At 40.3% G+C, this 14,389-nt stretch overlaps 1 protein-coding gene across 2 annotated transcripts in view; it reads left to right on the forward strand.

The window, feature by feature from the left end:
- GNPAT (glyceronephosphate O-acyltransferase) overlaps window positions 1-14,389 on the forward strand; it is a 37,786-nt gene that overhangs the window by 13,145 nt on the left and 10,252 nt on the right. For both annotated transcript variants that reach the window (XM_011965690.1, XM_011965697.1), the window contains 7 exons: window positions 6,313-6,489; window positions 8,532-8,661; window positions 11,104-11,231; window positions 11,523-11,598; window positions 11,825-11,976; window positions 12,081-12,211; window positions 13,473-13,696. In XM_011965690.1, the coding sequence (XP_011821080.1) occupies window positions 6,313-6,489; window positions 8,532-8,661; window positions 11,104-11,231; window positions 11,523-11,598; window positions 11,825-11,976; window positions 12,081-12,211; window positions 13,473-13,696 (1,018 nt within the window). The remainder of the gene's footprint in view (window positions 1-6,312; window positions 6,490-8,531; window positions 8,662-11,103; window positions 11,232-11,522; window positions 11,599-11,824; window positions 11,977-12,080; window positions 12,212-13,472; window positions 13,697-14,389) is intronic.

Below are 14,389 nucleotides of genomic sequence, written 5' to 3' on the forward strand. Positions count from 1 at the left end.
TGACTTTGCCTGTTACCTCCAGCTTTTTTTGAGACAGAGTCTCGCTCTGTCACCGAGGCTGGAGTGCAGTGGCGCCATCTCGGCTCACTGCAAGCTCTGCCTCCTGGGTTCATGCCATTCTCCTGCTTCAGCCTCCTGAGTAGCTGGGACTACAGGCTTTAAATTTACCTCTCATGCTCGAAGGCTGACCTGTAGAGATCTTGCTTTTTTAACTTTTAACTGGAGTTTAATCAGGTTTGTGGCCTTGGGAACGTTTTTTATCTCTGCTCTCTGTTTTCTTGATTTGGATATATGAGCTGTGCTCCTAATCCTTTGTTTTTATTGGCCTTACATATCCTGGGAAAGCTATCCAGTTTTATCTGGTTGGGCCTATTTCATAAGTGAAGTCAAGTTTCCTCATCAATTAGACGCTAACAACAGCAGTTCTTTCTTATGGAAGCACTTGGAGAACTTTTGCAAAAGTTACTATTATTATCCACTAGGAGCTAAACTCCATGAAGGCAAGAATTCCTGTCTCTTTTTTCACTGTGGTGTTCCCAGTGCCTGACACATAGTAGACATTCAATCAATATTTGTCGAATTAGTGAATTTTTAAAATTGAGGAATTTTAAAAATTGAGGCCATGGTCCCATCTACAGAGATTCTGATTTAACTGGACTGGGACAGGACCCAGGCATCTCTCTCTCTTTCTTCTACTTTTTTTTTTTTTTTTTTTACAAAGTCTCACTCTTGTCCCCAGGCTGGAGTGCAATGGCACAATCTTGGCTCACTGCAACCTCCACCTCCCAGGTTCAAGCAGTTCTCCTGCCTCAGCCTCTCGAGTAGCTGGGATTACAGGTGCCTGCCACCACGCCCAGCTAATTTTTGTACTTTTAGTAGAGTAGAGACAGGGTTTCACCATGTTGGCCAGGCTGGCCTCGAACTCCTGACCTCAGGTGATCCGCCCACCTTGGCCTCCCAAAGTGCTGGGATTACAGGTATAAGCCACCACGCCCAGCCTTTCTTCTGCCTTTTTTAAAGCTCCTCAATAATTCTAATGCACACACAGGTTAAGTGTTACCGATTTAAAAGATCTTATTCAGGCCAGTGTTTCTCTGACTTGTCTGTGCTGCTGAGAAAAATCACATAAACTAGGTAGATTGGAATCGTACAAATTCATGATTAGGCAGCACAACTGGGCCTTCCATATTCCCCAGTAATTCTGTTTCCCTAGTGAATTGTTTTTCATTCTCCAAAATGACAGGTTTAGCAGCCCCACTCTCTTTGAACTTCTAACCCTGCCTCCTCCTCTTACTCTTAGCAGATGGTTTTTCTTCCTGTGTCGCAAAGAAAAAATATATATATATATTTTTTGAGACAGAGTCTCACTCTGTCACCCAGGCTGGAGTGCAGTGGCGCGATCTCAGCTCACTGCAAGCCCTGCCTCCCGGGTTCACACCATTCTCCTGCCTCAACCTCCCGAGTAGCTGGGACTACAGGCGCCAGCCACCATGCCCGACTAATTTTTTTTGTATTTTTAGTAGAGACGAGGTTTCACTGTGTTAGTCAGGATGGTCTCGATCTCCTGACATCGTGATCCGCCCGCCTCGGCCTCCCAAAATGCTGGGATTACAGTCATGAGCCACTGCCCCCAACCACAAAGAAAATTTAAACTATTATTCGTGCTCTCTCAACTTCCTGTGATCAAATCTACCGATTTACCTGCATCTAGTACTCATTATTTTCTCCTGTTAAAATAGAGGGAACCCCTTCTCCTGTTTGAGTTTAATCCCTACCCTATTCTTTTGTTCTGAATTCCACCCCCTCCCTCATCCTCAGGAACTTTGCTGTCCTATCGCTTCATATTTCTTCAACTACTTCTTTGTTAGCTCTTCTCCCATCAGCATTTAGCATATTTACTTCTCTCCCAGCTTAAATAGACCTACATCCTTTAGCCCCACGCCTTCTCTAGTTACTGCCCGTCTCTTTCTTCCCCTACCTCTACCTCTCTCCTCCTCTTTTAAGAAATTGATGGGGGGTTTTTTGTTTTGTTTTATTCTTTAGAGACAGGATCTCTCTGTCACCCAGGCTAGAGTACAGTGGCATGATCATAGCTCACTGTAACCTTGAACTCCTGGGCTCAAGCAATCTTCCTGCCCTAGCCTCCTAAGTAGCTTGGACCACAGACATGTGCCAACGTGCCCAGCTTTTTTTGTTTTGTTTTTTAAAATTTTTTGTAGAGACAGGATCTCGCCATGTTGCCCAGGCTGGTCTTGAACTCCTGGACTCAAAGGATCCTCCTGCCTCGGCCTCCTAAAGTGCTGGGATTATAGGTGTGAGCCACTGTACCTGGCTCAAAATTGGCCACGTTGTCCATGCTTACCATCACACTTCCTAACCCTTCATTTACTACTCAACTTGCTGGAATCTGGTTTCTCATCCACTGTCATGGCTCTTTCTGAGGTTGTAAATGACTTCCTTATGGGTAAATTCTACCTGTTTCAAAGCTGTCATAGCCTTTGGCTCTTGCTCTTTCTCCTTTCTTTCCATGATACCGTACCATCACCCTAAGCCCTGTATCTTTTTAATCATTCCTCAGTTGCTTTTATGGGGGCTTTTCCTTTGCCTGTCTCTTTAAATGATGGAATTCATCAGGATATTATTCCAGCCTCTGGTTTTGTTCTACCCAGTCACTGGGCAGTTTTATTAATTGCCAGAATTTTAAGTACCTTCCTTATGCTGACATCTCCCTATTATAGTAAATCATAACATAATAAGAACATAGATAAATAATATCTATTCCTTCAGCCCAGATCTCTTTTGAGTTTCATGTGTCTGTTTTTATATGTCTACTAGAATATCCTCTTGGAAATTCCAAAGCACCTCAAGTTCAAGGTGTCTAAGTCAAACTCTTTACCCCTCCCACCCCTACCCCTGAGCCAGGTGTCTAGAGATATTACCTCCTACCCCCACCCAGTTTTCCCTGTCTCCAGGAATGGCCCCTCCACGCACTGGTTGACCATACCACCACAAATCTGGATGCCATCTTCAGCTTCTTGCTTTTCTTTCATATACTATCAGTCACTAAGACTGCTGATTTGCTCTCTTAAATGTCGCTTCCTGTCTATGTATTTCCACCTCTGCTGCCACCTAACTCAGTCTGCCTTTATCTCACAGAATACAGTAGTAACCATTGAAGGGGTCTTAGCCAAGGAAAGATGTGATTACTTTTGCATTTAAGAGATGGCTCAAGTTTATAATGTGGAGAAGAGACTGAAGAGTCAGAAAAATGAGACAAGGAGTTAGTTATAAGACTATTGCTCATCTGTTGAGTTTTATATTAGGTTTCTATGAAGGTGTATCTTCTGGGCAAATGAAAAGCCTAATTGCACGAAATAAGAGGTCAGGTTGTCCTCTGCTCTGCTCCAATCATGGAGAAAGCATTTCCTTCAAGCAAGCCAGCCTGTTCACCTGTGTTGTTGATCTATTCGTTTCATTCTAATTCGCAAGGGTCTTGTCTTTCCTACCCATCAGCCCTTTCCACTGGCTCAAGCTGGCACCAGGATTTTCCATCTAGGGGAAAGTCCTCCTTTGGCCATGTATTCTGCCTTATTTCCCTCTTTCCCTACTTTTCCTGCTTCTCAGAAGAGTGGGTACATGTGGTGTCTTCCTTTTCCATTCAGGTCCCAATTGTAGCAGATTGCTGAAGCTTATCTAGTAAAGGTTACCATGGATCTCCAAGGGGCCCATTCATCTCCACGTTATCTTTTCTGTGTCTTTTATTGTTATGTTAGACACTCTTCTTCAGGATCATCTTACCTTGAATTCTGTGACATCTGGTTTTATTCTGTGACATCTCATGTTAGATGTTCCTCATTGATCTCTTTCATAAGTTCTTCTGTCTGCCCCTTCATCCCTCTTACCAGTCCCTTGATTCCTCCATTTTCCCTTGGTTCTGCCCTCTGCCTATCCAGCCATTGTTAGGATTATCTGAGTAGCTGTTTCACCAACGTCCTTAATTCTCCTTTGTAATCTTTCCTTCCAGACTGACCAGGAAAAAAAGCAGCCTGGAATCTGCCAGCTCACCTTCTCTGTTCCTATAACCAGGTGTCTGGCTGCTCCTGGGAGAGTGGGTGAGTTATACAGATCCACATTCTGCAGCCTCAGGATCCCTTCTTCCATCTGTCCCTTTTAGTCCAGTCTCAGAGACAAGGCACCTGCTCTCCTGGTCACAGCTAGCCACACCCCTGTGGTCTGGAAGCCATCCGGTCCAGCCTCTTCTGAGACCTTTGGCATGCACCTGCTACCTTTCCTCTATCTTCAGCCTTTCTCTCAGGGGGACTTCTTCTATTTGGTCTATAAACAGGTCTGAGGCTTTAACACCACCGAGCTGTATACTTAAAAATGGTTAAAATGGTATATTTTATGTTATGTGTATTTTAATGCATTTTTTTCCTTTTTTTTGTTTTTTTTTTTTGGAGACAGAGTCTCGTTCTCTCACCCAGGCTGGAGGCAGTGGCTCAATCTCGGCTCACTGCAAGCTCCGCCTCCCAGGTTCACATCATTCTCCTGCTTCAGCCTCCTGAGTAGCTGGGACTACACCATGCCCGGCTGATTTTTTTTTTCTATTTTTTAGTAGAGACGGGGTTTCACCATTTTAGCCAGGATGGTCTCGATCTCCTGACCTCGTGATCCACCTGCCTCAGTCTCCCAAAGTGCTGGGATTACAGGCGTGAGCCACCGCGCCCGGCCAACACAATTTTTTTAAAGTGGAATGCTAATTAGTAAAAACAAAAAACATAGGTCCAGGACTTTTGCGTCTCGGGAGAACATTTTTTGCTTTAATTCATATCCTCCCTTTACTTCTCATTCAGACTTTCCCATTATTCTGTGGCCAGTGTCTTAGTTCCTCAGCAGTTCATTTAGTCTTCAGTCCATTCAGTATGAGTTCTCTTCTGACTATATTTTTAAACTTTTTTTTTTTTTTGGTACGATCACTGTTTCAGGTAACCTCTGAGTAAAACAAAGGAACATAGGTAAGAGGAAAGAGTTTATCCCAGTTCCTCACTCTTAGCCCTGTTGAACTGAGCCCCCCAAAAAAGATAGGATATGCAGCAAGATAGAGATGGTGGTTACACAACGTTTGTGAATGTACAAAATACCACTGAATTGTTCACTTTAAAATGATTAATTTGCCTGGGCACGGTGGCTCACGCCTGTAATCCCAGCACTTTGGGAGGCCAAGATGGGTGGATAACCTGAAGTCAGGAGTTCAAGACCACCCTGACCAACATGGAGAAACCCTGTCTCTACTAAAAATACAAAATTAGCTAAGCATGGTGGCACATGCATGTAATCCCAGCTACTCGGGAGGCTAAGACAGGAGAATCGCTTGAACCTGGGAAGCGGAGGTTGCAGTGAGCCGAGATCGCACCATTATACTCCAGCCTGGGCAACAAGAGCGAAACTCTGTCTCAGAAAAAAAAAAAACATTAATTTTATAGTGTGTGAATTTAACCTCAGTGAAAAAAAAGAATAAAATACTTCTTCACTACATGTAATTGGGGTGCCAACACCCATCCTCTGAGCTTCTGAGCTCATCCTAAAGCAATGCACTCTCCTTTGGGAAGCATAAGGATTACTTATTCTACAGACTTCATTTCAAAGTGCTTGTTTGGGGGACAATGAAAATGGGCAAATCAGGGCTTCCTCAAGGATAGAAACTGACTGTCAGGCCCTTGACAGTCCTAGCACACAGCAAACATTTTGTTTGTTTACAAAAGATCTAGAGGACCATGTGAATAAAATAAGTTCCATTTTGAGATCCTTTATTTCACTAATTATCCTTTGATAGTTTGGGGCTTTGTGTGCCCATGACTTGATAGATCTGATGTAGTCTGAGTCAATAATTTCAATGTAATCTTGTATATTACCTTGTAATAGCATTGAGCCAGCTGGTGGAGCGCTGCAGTAAAACACTGAGAGAAGCCACTATTTGCTAGGACACTAGACTATGGGCAGCAACTTATTTTAGAGAGTTTGGATGTAAACTTATTAACAAACCAAATGGAAAGGTGAAGTGTTCTCTTCACTCTAAAATGCTATCCTAGAAAGCCATTTTTCTTCTAATTTCTGGCCTTTAACCTTCTTTAAATAGGCTCATTTATCTACTATGACTGGGTTGGGAAGTTGTATCAATTTAAATTAAGAAGACACTATATTTGAGTTATAGAAGATTAATTCATTTGGAATTAGTCATACTGGTTTGAGTAAAGCTTTCTCTCTTTTTGTTGTTGTTGTTAGAAATTATTCCTGCTTTTCCTTTCCTTTTAGCTTTCCAAGGAATCCCTTCAATCTGTGGATGTCCTCCGAGAGGAAGTTAGTGAGATTTTAGATGAAATGAGTCACAAACTGCGTCTTGGAGCCATTCGGTTTTTTGCCTTCACCCTGAGCAAAATATTTAAACAAATTTTCTCGAAGGTGTGTGTAAATGAAGAAGGTATTCAGAAAGTGAGTATTGATTGTTTAAAAAAAAAAAAAAAAAAAGTATCATCTTAAACAAACAAAATAAAACAGTCTCTTTTTCAACCCCTCACAATTTAAACAACTCAGGGACAGCTCACTTGGTCCATCGAAAGCCTAGGGCCTAATCATCAGGCCTCCAGTCTAGGCAGAAGAGGATGTGCATCTCTGAAGGTTGTTTTCTGCTTTTGGTTTCCCTTTAACTGCAGACCTACAGGCTTCAGACTAACTTAAGACTTATAGACTAACTTAATGTCAGATATTCAGTAATGTTACAAAAGAAATGCAAAGAATTCCTGTATATACTTCACCTAGATTCCCTTACAGCATTTCCTTTATCCTTTTTCTAATACTCTGCTGTGTTTTTCGTGCAATTAAGGACATTATCTTATGGTACAAGTATCAAAATAAGGAAATTAACATTGATCCAATACTAGTAATACAGACCTGACTCATATTTCACCAGTTGTCCCGGTCGTGTCCTGTCTAGCCAAAGAAAATCCTAGCTTATGTGTTGCACTAGAAATCCTAGAAAGTGTTCAACTTTCTTCTTTGTCCACTTCCATATTAGACTGTTTTAATCTAAAATAATTCCTTAGTATTTGTGTTTGTGTTTCATGAAAATTTTTTTTTTTTTAAAGAACAGGCTAATTATTTTGACGTGTGAAATGGTTTGAATGTGAGTATTTGAGTGATGTTATCTCAGTATTAGGCTCAGGTTGTGTACCTTTGCTAGGAATACCCTGGAAGCGATGCATTCTTCTCAGTGCGTCGTATCAGCAGCACATGGTGCCTGTTGGTTTCATTACTGGAGATGTTTCACTTCCATCAGTTGGTTATGGTTATGACTGCCAGGTTTCTCTGCTGTAAAGTTATTATTTTTTCCTTTATAATTAATGAATATCTTCATTAATTACATAGTGAAAAGACACTTTGAGAATGGCTAAATATCCTGTTTTGCATCATTCTTTACCCTACTCGTTTTTGCACCCACTGCTGATTTTTACCAGAATTAGTTATTATGTTAATGATTGCCAAATGATGACTTTTCTAATTTCATAAAGAGCTTTCCTTATGGAGATTATTTTTACTTTTTTTTTTTTTTCCTCCTAGGAAAGCTCTTAACTTCACTTGCCTTCCTCCTCGTGCCTTTTAATATTTTGTTTTAATTCAGTCATTTACTTTCCTGTCAAATATTTCTTCTTCCTCCTGACTGTTTTCGAGATTGCTGACTTATACCCTGAATCTGTCAGAGACTGTTACAGTGTTTGGGACCAAGGGTGTTGGTGAGCCATGTCTTAAGTGATGATCATAGATTACCTGGCCTCTGTTACATTTAGATTTCAAAAAAGCAGGTAACACATGGATACCAGTGAATCTTGAGGTTGATGGCCTGAGGAGTATATTTGGAAACTCAAATTATCCCTCCCAGCCACATGACACCCATTCACCCTGGCAGTGAGTCCAGCACATAGAGAAATACCATTCTTCTCACCTTGTCCTATGAATTTGTAGATTTTTTTTTTAATCTCTCCAAGAGAAGCTTTGTTTTCTCATACTACAACCAACCAATTCAATACAGTGGTTAACAGTTGGCTTTTTAAGTCAGTGACTTGGGTTCTATTCACAGCTCTACCATTTATTAGATGCATGACCATTTTACAAACAAGGAAGCTAAGGCTTAGACCTTGTTAATTATGTGGTATTAGACACAGCACATAAAACAACTGTATATAAAATGATGCTAATATAGTGCCCAACTAATATGTGTTAACGATCGTCACTGTTACCATTATTCTGACCCATAAAAATTTGCGTTTTTAATATTCTTGCGTTATGTGAAATTGTTTAACTAGAAACAGTACTTTTACCTTATCAGAGCAAATCGTTTATGTGTATGGTAGGAAGGCAGAAAAAGAGGATGGGTATTCCCTCTATACATAGACTTATTCTTCCGTTTTCTGATTTGAGATGTGATTTGATAACATGACAACTGAAGTTTTATTCAAAATGTAACATTTACTTTCAAGCTACAAAGAGCCATCCAGGAGCATCCTGTTGTTCTGCTACCTAGTCATCGAAGTTACATTGACTTCCTGATGTTGTCTTTTATTCTATACAACTATGATTTGCCTGTGCCAGTTATAGCAGCAGGAATGGGTACGTATTTTCTATTTTTTTAACTGTAAAAATTAAAAAGTTCACTGGCATATTCTAGCAGTACTGAGGTATTTGAAGATGATGATGAAAATAGCCTCTCCTCCCTTCTTCCAGTCCTAGCACTGAACAACTTGAGTTATGTCCTTCGTCCTGTGCTTCACTGTGCCTGAACAGACATCTGCAGTTCATGCACACAGGGTTCTTTAGTGTAGGCTTTAAAAATGAGACTGTACTACTTACAGGTATTACCTGCCTTTTGCTTTTTTTATTTGGTAATATATTAATGGCTACCTCTCTAGGCAATAAATAGATCTAACTTTTTTAAGTTTATTTTTAATTGTGATAAAATACATATAATATCAAATTTACCATCTAAGTCATCTTCAAAAATACAGTTCAGTGGCATTAAGTACATTTACATTGTTATGCAGCTATCAACACCTTCCATCTCCAGAACTCTTCATCTTGCAAAACTGAAATGGTACCCATTAAACACACTTCCCATTCTACCCTCCGCCTGACTCTGGGCAATCAGCATTCTACTTTCTGTCTCTATGAACTTAACTACTCTAGATATTTGATAGAAGTGAAATCATACAGTACTTGTCCTTTCGTGACTGGCATATTTCACTTAACAGAATGCCCTCAAGGTTCATCCATGTTGCAGCATGTGTCAGAATTTCCTTCCTTTTTGAAGTTGGAAACGCATCTGCTCAAGACCCTGCTCTCCATTTTTTTACATATATACCAAAAATGGTATATATAGAATTGCTAGGTCTTGTGGTAATTTTTTTCATTTTTTGAGGAACCACCATACTGTCTTCCGTAGCAGCTGCACCGTTTTACATTCCCACCAACAGTGCACAAGAGTTCCATTTTTCTACATCCTTGCCAACACCTGTTATTTTCTGATTTATTTTATAATAATTTTAATGAGTGTAAAGCGGTATCTCATTGTAGTTTTGATTTGCATTTCCCTAATGATTAGTGATGCTGAGCGTCTTTTTCGTGTGCTTATTGGCCATTTGTATATCTTTGGGGAAATGTCTATTCAAGTCCTTTGCCTATTTTTTAATTAGGTTGTTTGCGGGTTTTTTAGTTGAGTTGTAGGAATTGTTTCTACATCCTGGATATTTACCCTTATCAGACAGATGATTTGCAAATATTGTCTTCCATTTCATGGGTTACCTTTTCACTCTGTTGATTGTGTTATTTGATGCAAGGAAGTTTTTAGTTTTGATATAGTCTAATTGATCTATTTGTTTCTTTGGTTCCCGGTGCTTTTGGTATCAGATCCAAGAAATCATTGCCAAATCCAAGATCATGAAACTTTTCCCTTATGTTTTCTCCTAAGAGTTTTATGGTTTCAGGTCTTAAATTAAGGTCTTTGGTTTTTTTGAGTTAATTTTTGTATATGGTATAAGTTAAGGGTCTAACTTCATGTCTAACATTAATTTTAATAGCTGTATAATATTCAGCAATGTGGATATTTCATAATTTAGTAGTTTTGCTGTTATAAACAATGTCATAATATATTTTTATATTAGTGCTTTTATTCCTGTAAGATCAATTCCTAAAAGTAGGATTGCCAAGGCATATAAGTTGTTTATCCACTCCCCTTTAGGGTAGCCAGGAAAGCCGGGATTCAAGTATACACCTTTGTTAATAAATGCAGTGAATGGTAAGGTTAAAACTGCCAAGAACTTAAGCAGTTTAAAAGCACTTTCATCTGAACAAACTTGTGAGGAAGTTATTTGAAAATTAGGGGAAACGAAGAGAAAGACTATTTTAAAACTGCTGGTAGCAATCTTCCTTTCTTACAAGGTTTGCCTTATTTAATCTCTTCCAACAAAAGTAAGTTGATATTTTTACCTGATAGGAAAAAGATGAGAGCTGGTTTGGCCTGGCTGTCCAGAGCATGTAGGGCACAGATTGGTCTGTTGTCAGGCTCAGCAGCATGACTGACTAAAGAAATTGACATCATGTCATTGTGATGTTGCTCTGCTGTTGCCCGTGGTTTCTAGCTGACCTACTTGTAAATGGAGTGGTGTATGGAGAAGCGAAAGGTAACCTCCCAGTGAGCACCTGCCCCACAGAATCCCCTCTTTTCTATAATTCTATTAGATATCTCTTATGCTTTTTAATGTCAGAGTATAATAATATCATAGGAGTATCTTACATTTATGAAATCTTTCTTAATAATGTTTGAGTTTAGGCCAGGCACAGTGGCTTATGCCTATAATCCCAGTACTTTGGGAGGCCGAGGCAGGAGGACTACTTGAGGCCAGGAAGTTTGCGACCAGCCTGGCCAGCATAGCAAGACCCTGTCTCATAAAATAAAACAATAAAACAGAAATGAAAAATAAGAATGTTTAAGTTTAGATCTTTATAGACGATTTCAAGATCAAGATCTGCAAATAAATATTATCCCCTCTTTTTTAGACTTCCTGGGAATGAAAATGGTTGGTGAGCTGCTACGAATGTCGGGTGCCTTTTTCATGCGGCGTACCTTTGGTGGCAATAAACTCTACTGGGCTGTGTTCTCTGAATACGTAAAAACTATGTTACGGGTAAATGCAAAGAATTCCCAAGTACTCTTCAGCCATATTTTCTTCACTGATGTTTGCTCATTTAAACTCTTAACTTCTGAATAGAACACTTAGCTATTTCGCTTTCCCTCAAGAACTGTTCATTACCGCAGCAGTTGGTTTAATCTGTATGACTCTCTTGTTTAATTTTCACTGTAAGCTGTGTTTGTTCAGGAAGCTTGGGAGGGAGCTTGGGAAAAGGAATCAAAAGAAGCATTTATCGTTTTGAGAGTAGGCAATGGGTTTTGTATTTTGTTTGTTTTCTCTTTAAAGAATGGTTATGCTCCTGTTGAATTTTTCCTCGAAGGGACAAGAAGCCGCTCTGCCAAGACATTGACTCCTAAATTTGGTAGGTCACTACAGATTAAAAGGAAAAATACAAACCCAAAGACATCAGCTGCTACATACAACTCGACACTTTATTTAACAAGATATTCTTTTCAAGTGTAAATGTGTAACTGTTGATATTTACGGGGTTAGTGTATAATGTATGCTTTTAGTATTTTCTGTTTATGTGCCCATGTTTGCTCTGCTCTTCAATATGTTGATGAAGCATTTCTCCCTGTGTTTTGCAGGTCTTCTGAATATTGTGATGGAGCCATTTTTTAAAAGAGAAGTTTTTGATACCTACCTTGTCCCAATTAGTATCAGTTATGATAAGATCTTGGAAGAAACTCTTTATGTGTATGAACTTCTAGGGGTTCCTAAACCAAAAGAATCGACAACTGTACGTGAGCTTGATTTTAGCCTAATTGAGAGAATGTGCTGACTGACACACCAACTAATTTCTAAATTTACCACTTTTCGTTTTCTTTTCCCCTGTATTATTAGGGGTTGTTGAAAGCCAGAAGGATTCTCTCTGAAAATTTTGGAAGCATCCATGTGTACTTTGGAGATCCTGTGTCACTTCGATCTTTGGCAGCTGGGAGGATGAGTCGGAGCTCATATAACTTGGTTCCAAGGTGTGACCTGTGTTTTAACAACTGTCTTAGAAATGAGGATTAAAATCCAAAGGTGTGAGTTGCGATTCTGGAGTTGACCACTTCTCTTGGTTTACTTAAGATCACAGAGAAAATGATCAGAAATGCTGTTTCATCAGTGGAAACCTTCAATTAACGAAGAATTATGTGTTTGTCCCAAAAAAGTGATGAGCTGTAAGATATGTATGTCAAATATGCAAAATCAGACCATGATCATGTTTCTCAGGGGAACTAAAGTGGTAAGAAATAATGCCATTATTAACAAGGATATGTGCAGGAATTGTTGAGCACTATTGCTAGGCTACCCAAAGTATGCACTATTATTTTTGACCCTAGAAAGGATTGCATAATGGTAATGAATGAGAGTGAATCCTTAGTCTCAAGAAGGTTATAGTTTTATGGGCAAGAAAATATATTAGGTTCTTTCAGGATACAGAACACAGATATACATATGAGTTTTCTTAATTAAGCGAAATATACCTGGACAAGTAAGGGAGACAAACCATCTGCCCCTCCAGGCCTCATGTGCTTGCAACATCATTTGCAACTTATCTGTAGCTTCAGCAGTTTCCCAGCAGCTACATTAGTCATCACAGAAGCTTATGTTAGTTTTTTTCCTGCCACAGGCTTTCTCTCTTTAGATCTCAAATTGGGTTGGCAAGTTATTACCTAGTACAGGGCACCCTTACTGGCTGCATCTTTCTCATTAAGCCACCTGTGTGGCAATTTTTAGGTCATGTGTGTGTCTCTGCTCCAGCCAGCTCTGTGTAGGCCTTATCGTACTGTTCAAAGTGTGGTAATCCATGCATGAAGTCAGACAAACTGAATGGCGCCCATTCAGTATAAAATAGTTATTATATAATCTGATAAGTGTGTTCCACAATGGAGATACGTTCAGTGCACTACAGATTCTGAAAAGACAGTAATTCAGTCTACTGGGGCAGGCATCCATTCTCAGAGAAATGATGTATCCTATTTAGGAAGCAACAAAAGTTGTTTACCTGGAACCAGGACTAATAGGACCCTGGACCCCTTCAGTATTTTTACCACCTCTCAAGAGCATATTCCAGAAATGTATGGTCAGATTACACCATAGTAAAGCAAAGGAATACTGTCTGCACCTGACCTGAGAGAATTCAGTTGGCAAAAAGTATGAGAAGCCTTCTAAAAGGTCAGTCTTTTTCCATCCCCAATTGTCTAAGTAGCAGAACTGTAATTTGTTGCTCTGTGCTCTTCCTTTTAGATACATTCCTCAGAAACAGTCTGAGGACATGCATGCCTTTGTCACTGAAGTTGCCTACAAAATAGAGCTTCTGCAAGTTGAAAACATGGTTTTGAGCCCCTGGACCCTAATAGTTGCTGTTCTGCTTCAGAACCGGCCATCCATGGACTTTGATGCTCTGGTGGAAAAGACTTTATGGCTAAAAGGCTTAACCCAGGCATTTGGAGGGTTTCTCATTTGGCCCGGTATGTAGGTAGGACATATGTGTTGAGAATGCTTGCTTAATTTGGAAGAGTTATAACCTGGACCTGAAAAACCTATAGAGGACTTGAGCAAAGGATTGCTCAGAAAAATAAAGGACAGGCCAGGTGCAGTGGTTCACACCTGTAACCCCAGCACTTTGGGAGGCTGAGGCGGGTGGATCACGAGGTCGGGAGATTGAGACCATCCTGGCTAACACGGTGAAACCCCGGCTGTACTAAAAAAATAGAAAAAATTAGCCGGGCGGGCTGGCGGGCACCTGTAGTCCCAGCTACTTGGGAGGCTGAGGCAGGAGAGTGGTGTGAACCCAGGAGGTGGAGCTTGCAGTGAGCCGAGATCGTGCCACTGCACTCCAACCTGGGTGACAGAGTGAGACTCCGCCTCAAAAAAGAGAAAGGACACCAGATCTGTTTCTATCACTAAAGGACACAGTGAACACAGCACATTGATTATTTGAGAATAATTGTTTACATGTCATTTCCCACTATAAGACTCTAAATATCTTGAGGACTAGAATACCATTTCCTTGGCACCTAGCACAGTGGAAAATAAAGTCATGAATCCTAGCCAGACATGGCGGCACACACCTATAATCCCAGCTACTTGGGAGGCTGAGGTGGGAGGATCACTTGAGCCCAGGAGTTTGAGACCAGCCTCAGTAACACAGTGAGACCCCA

This window comes from Mandrillus leucophaeus, unplaced genomic scaffold, assembly GCF_000951045.1.
Source record: "Mandrillus leucophaeus isolate KB7577 unplaced genomic scaffold, Mleu.le_1.0 Scaffold1186, whole genome shotgun sequence".
NCBI lineage: Eukaryota > Metazoa > Chordata > Mammalia > Primates > Cercopithecidae > Mandrillus > Mandrillus leucophaeus.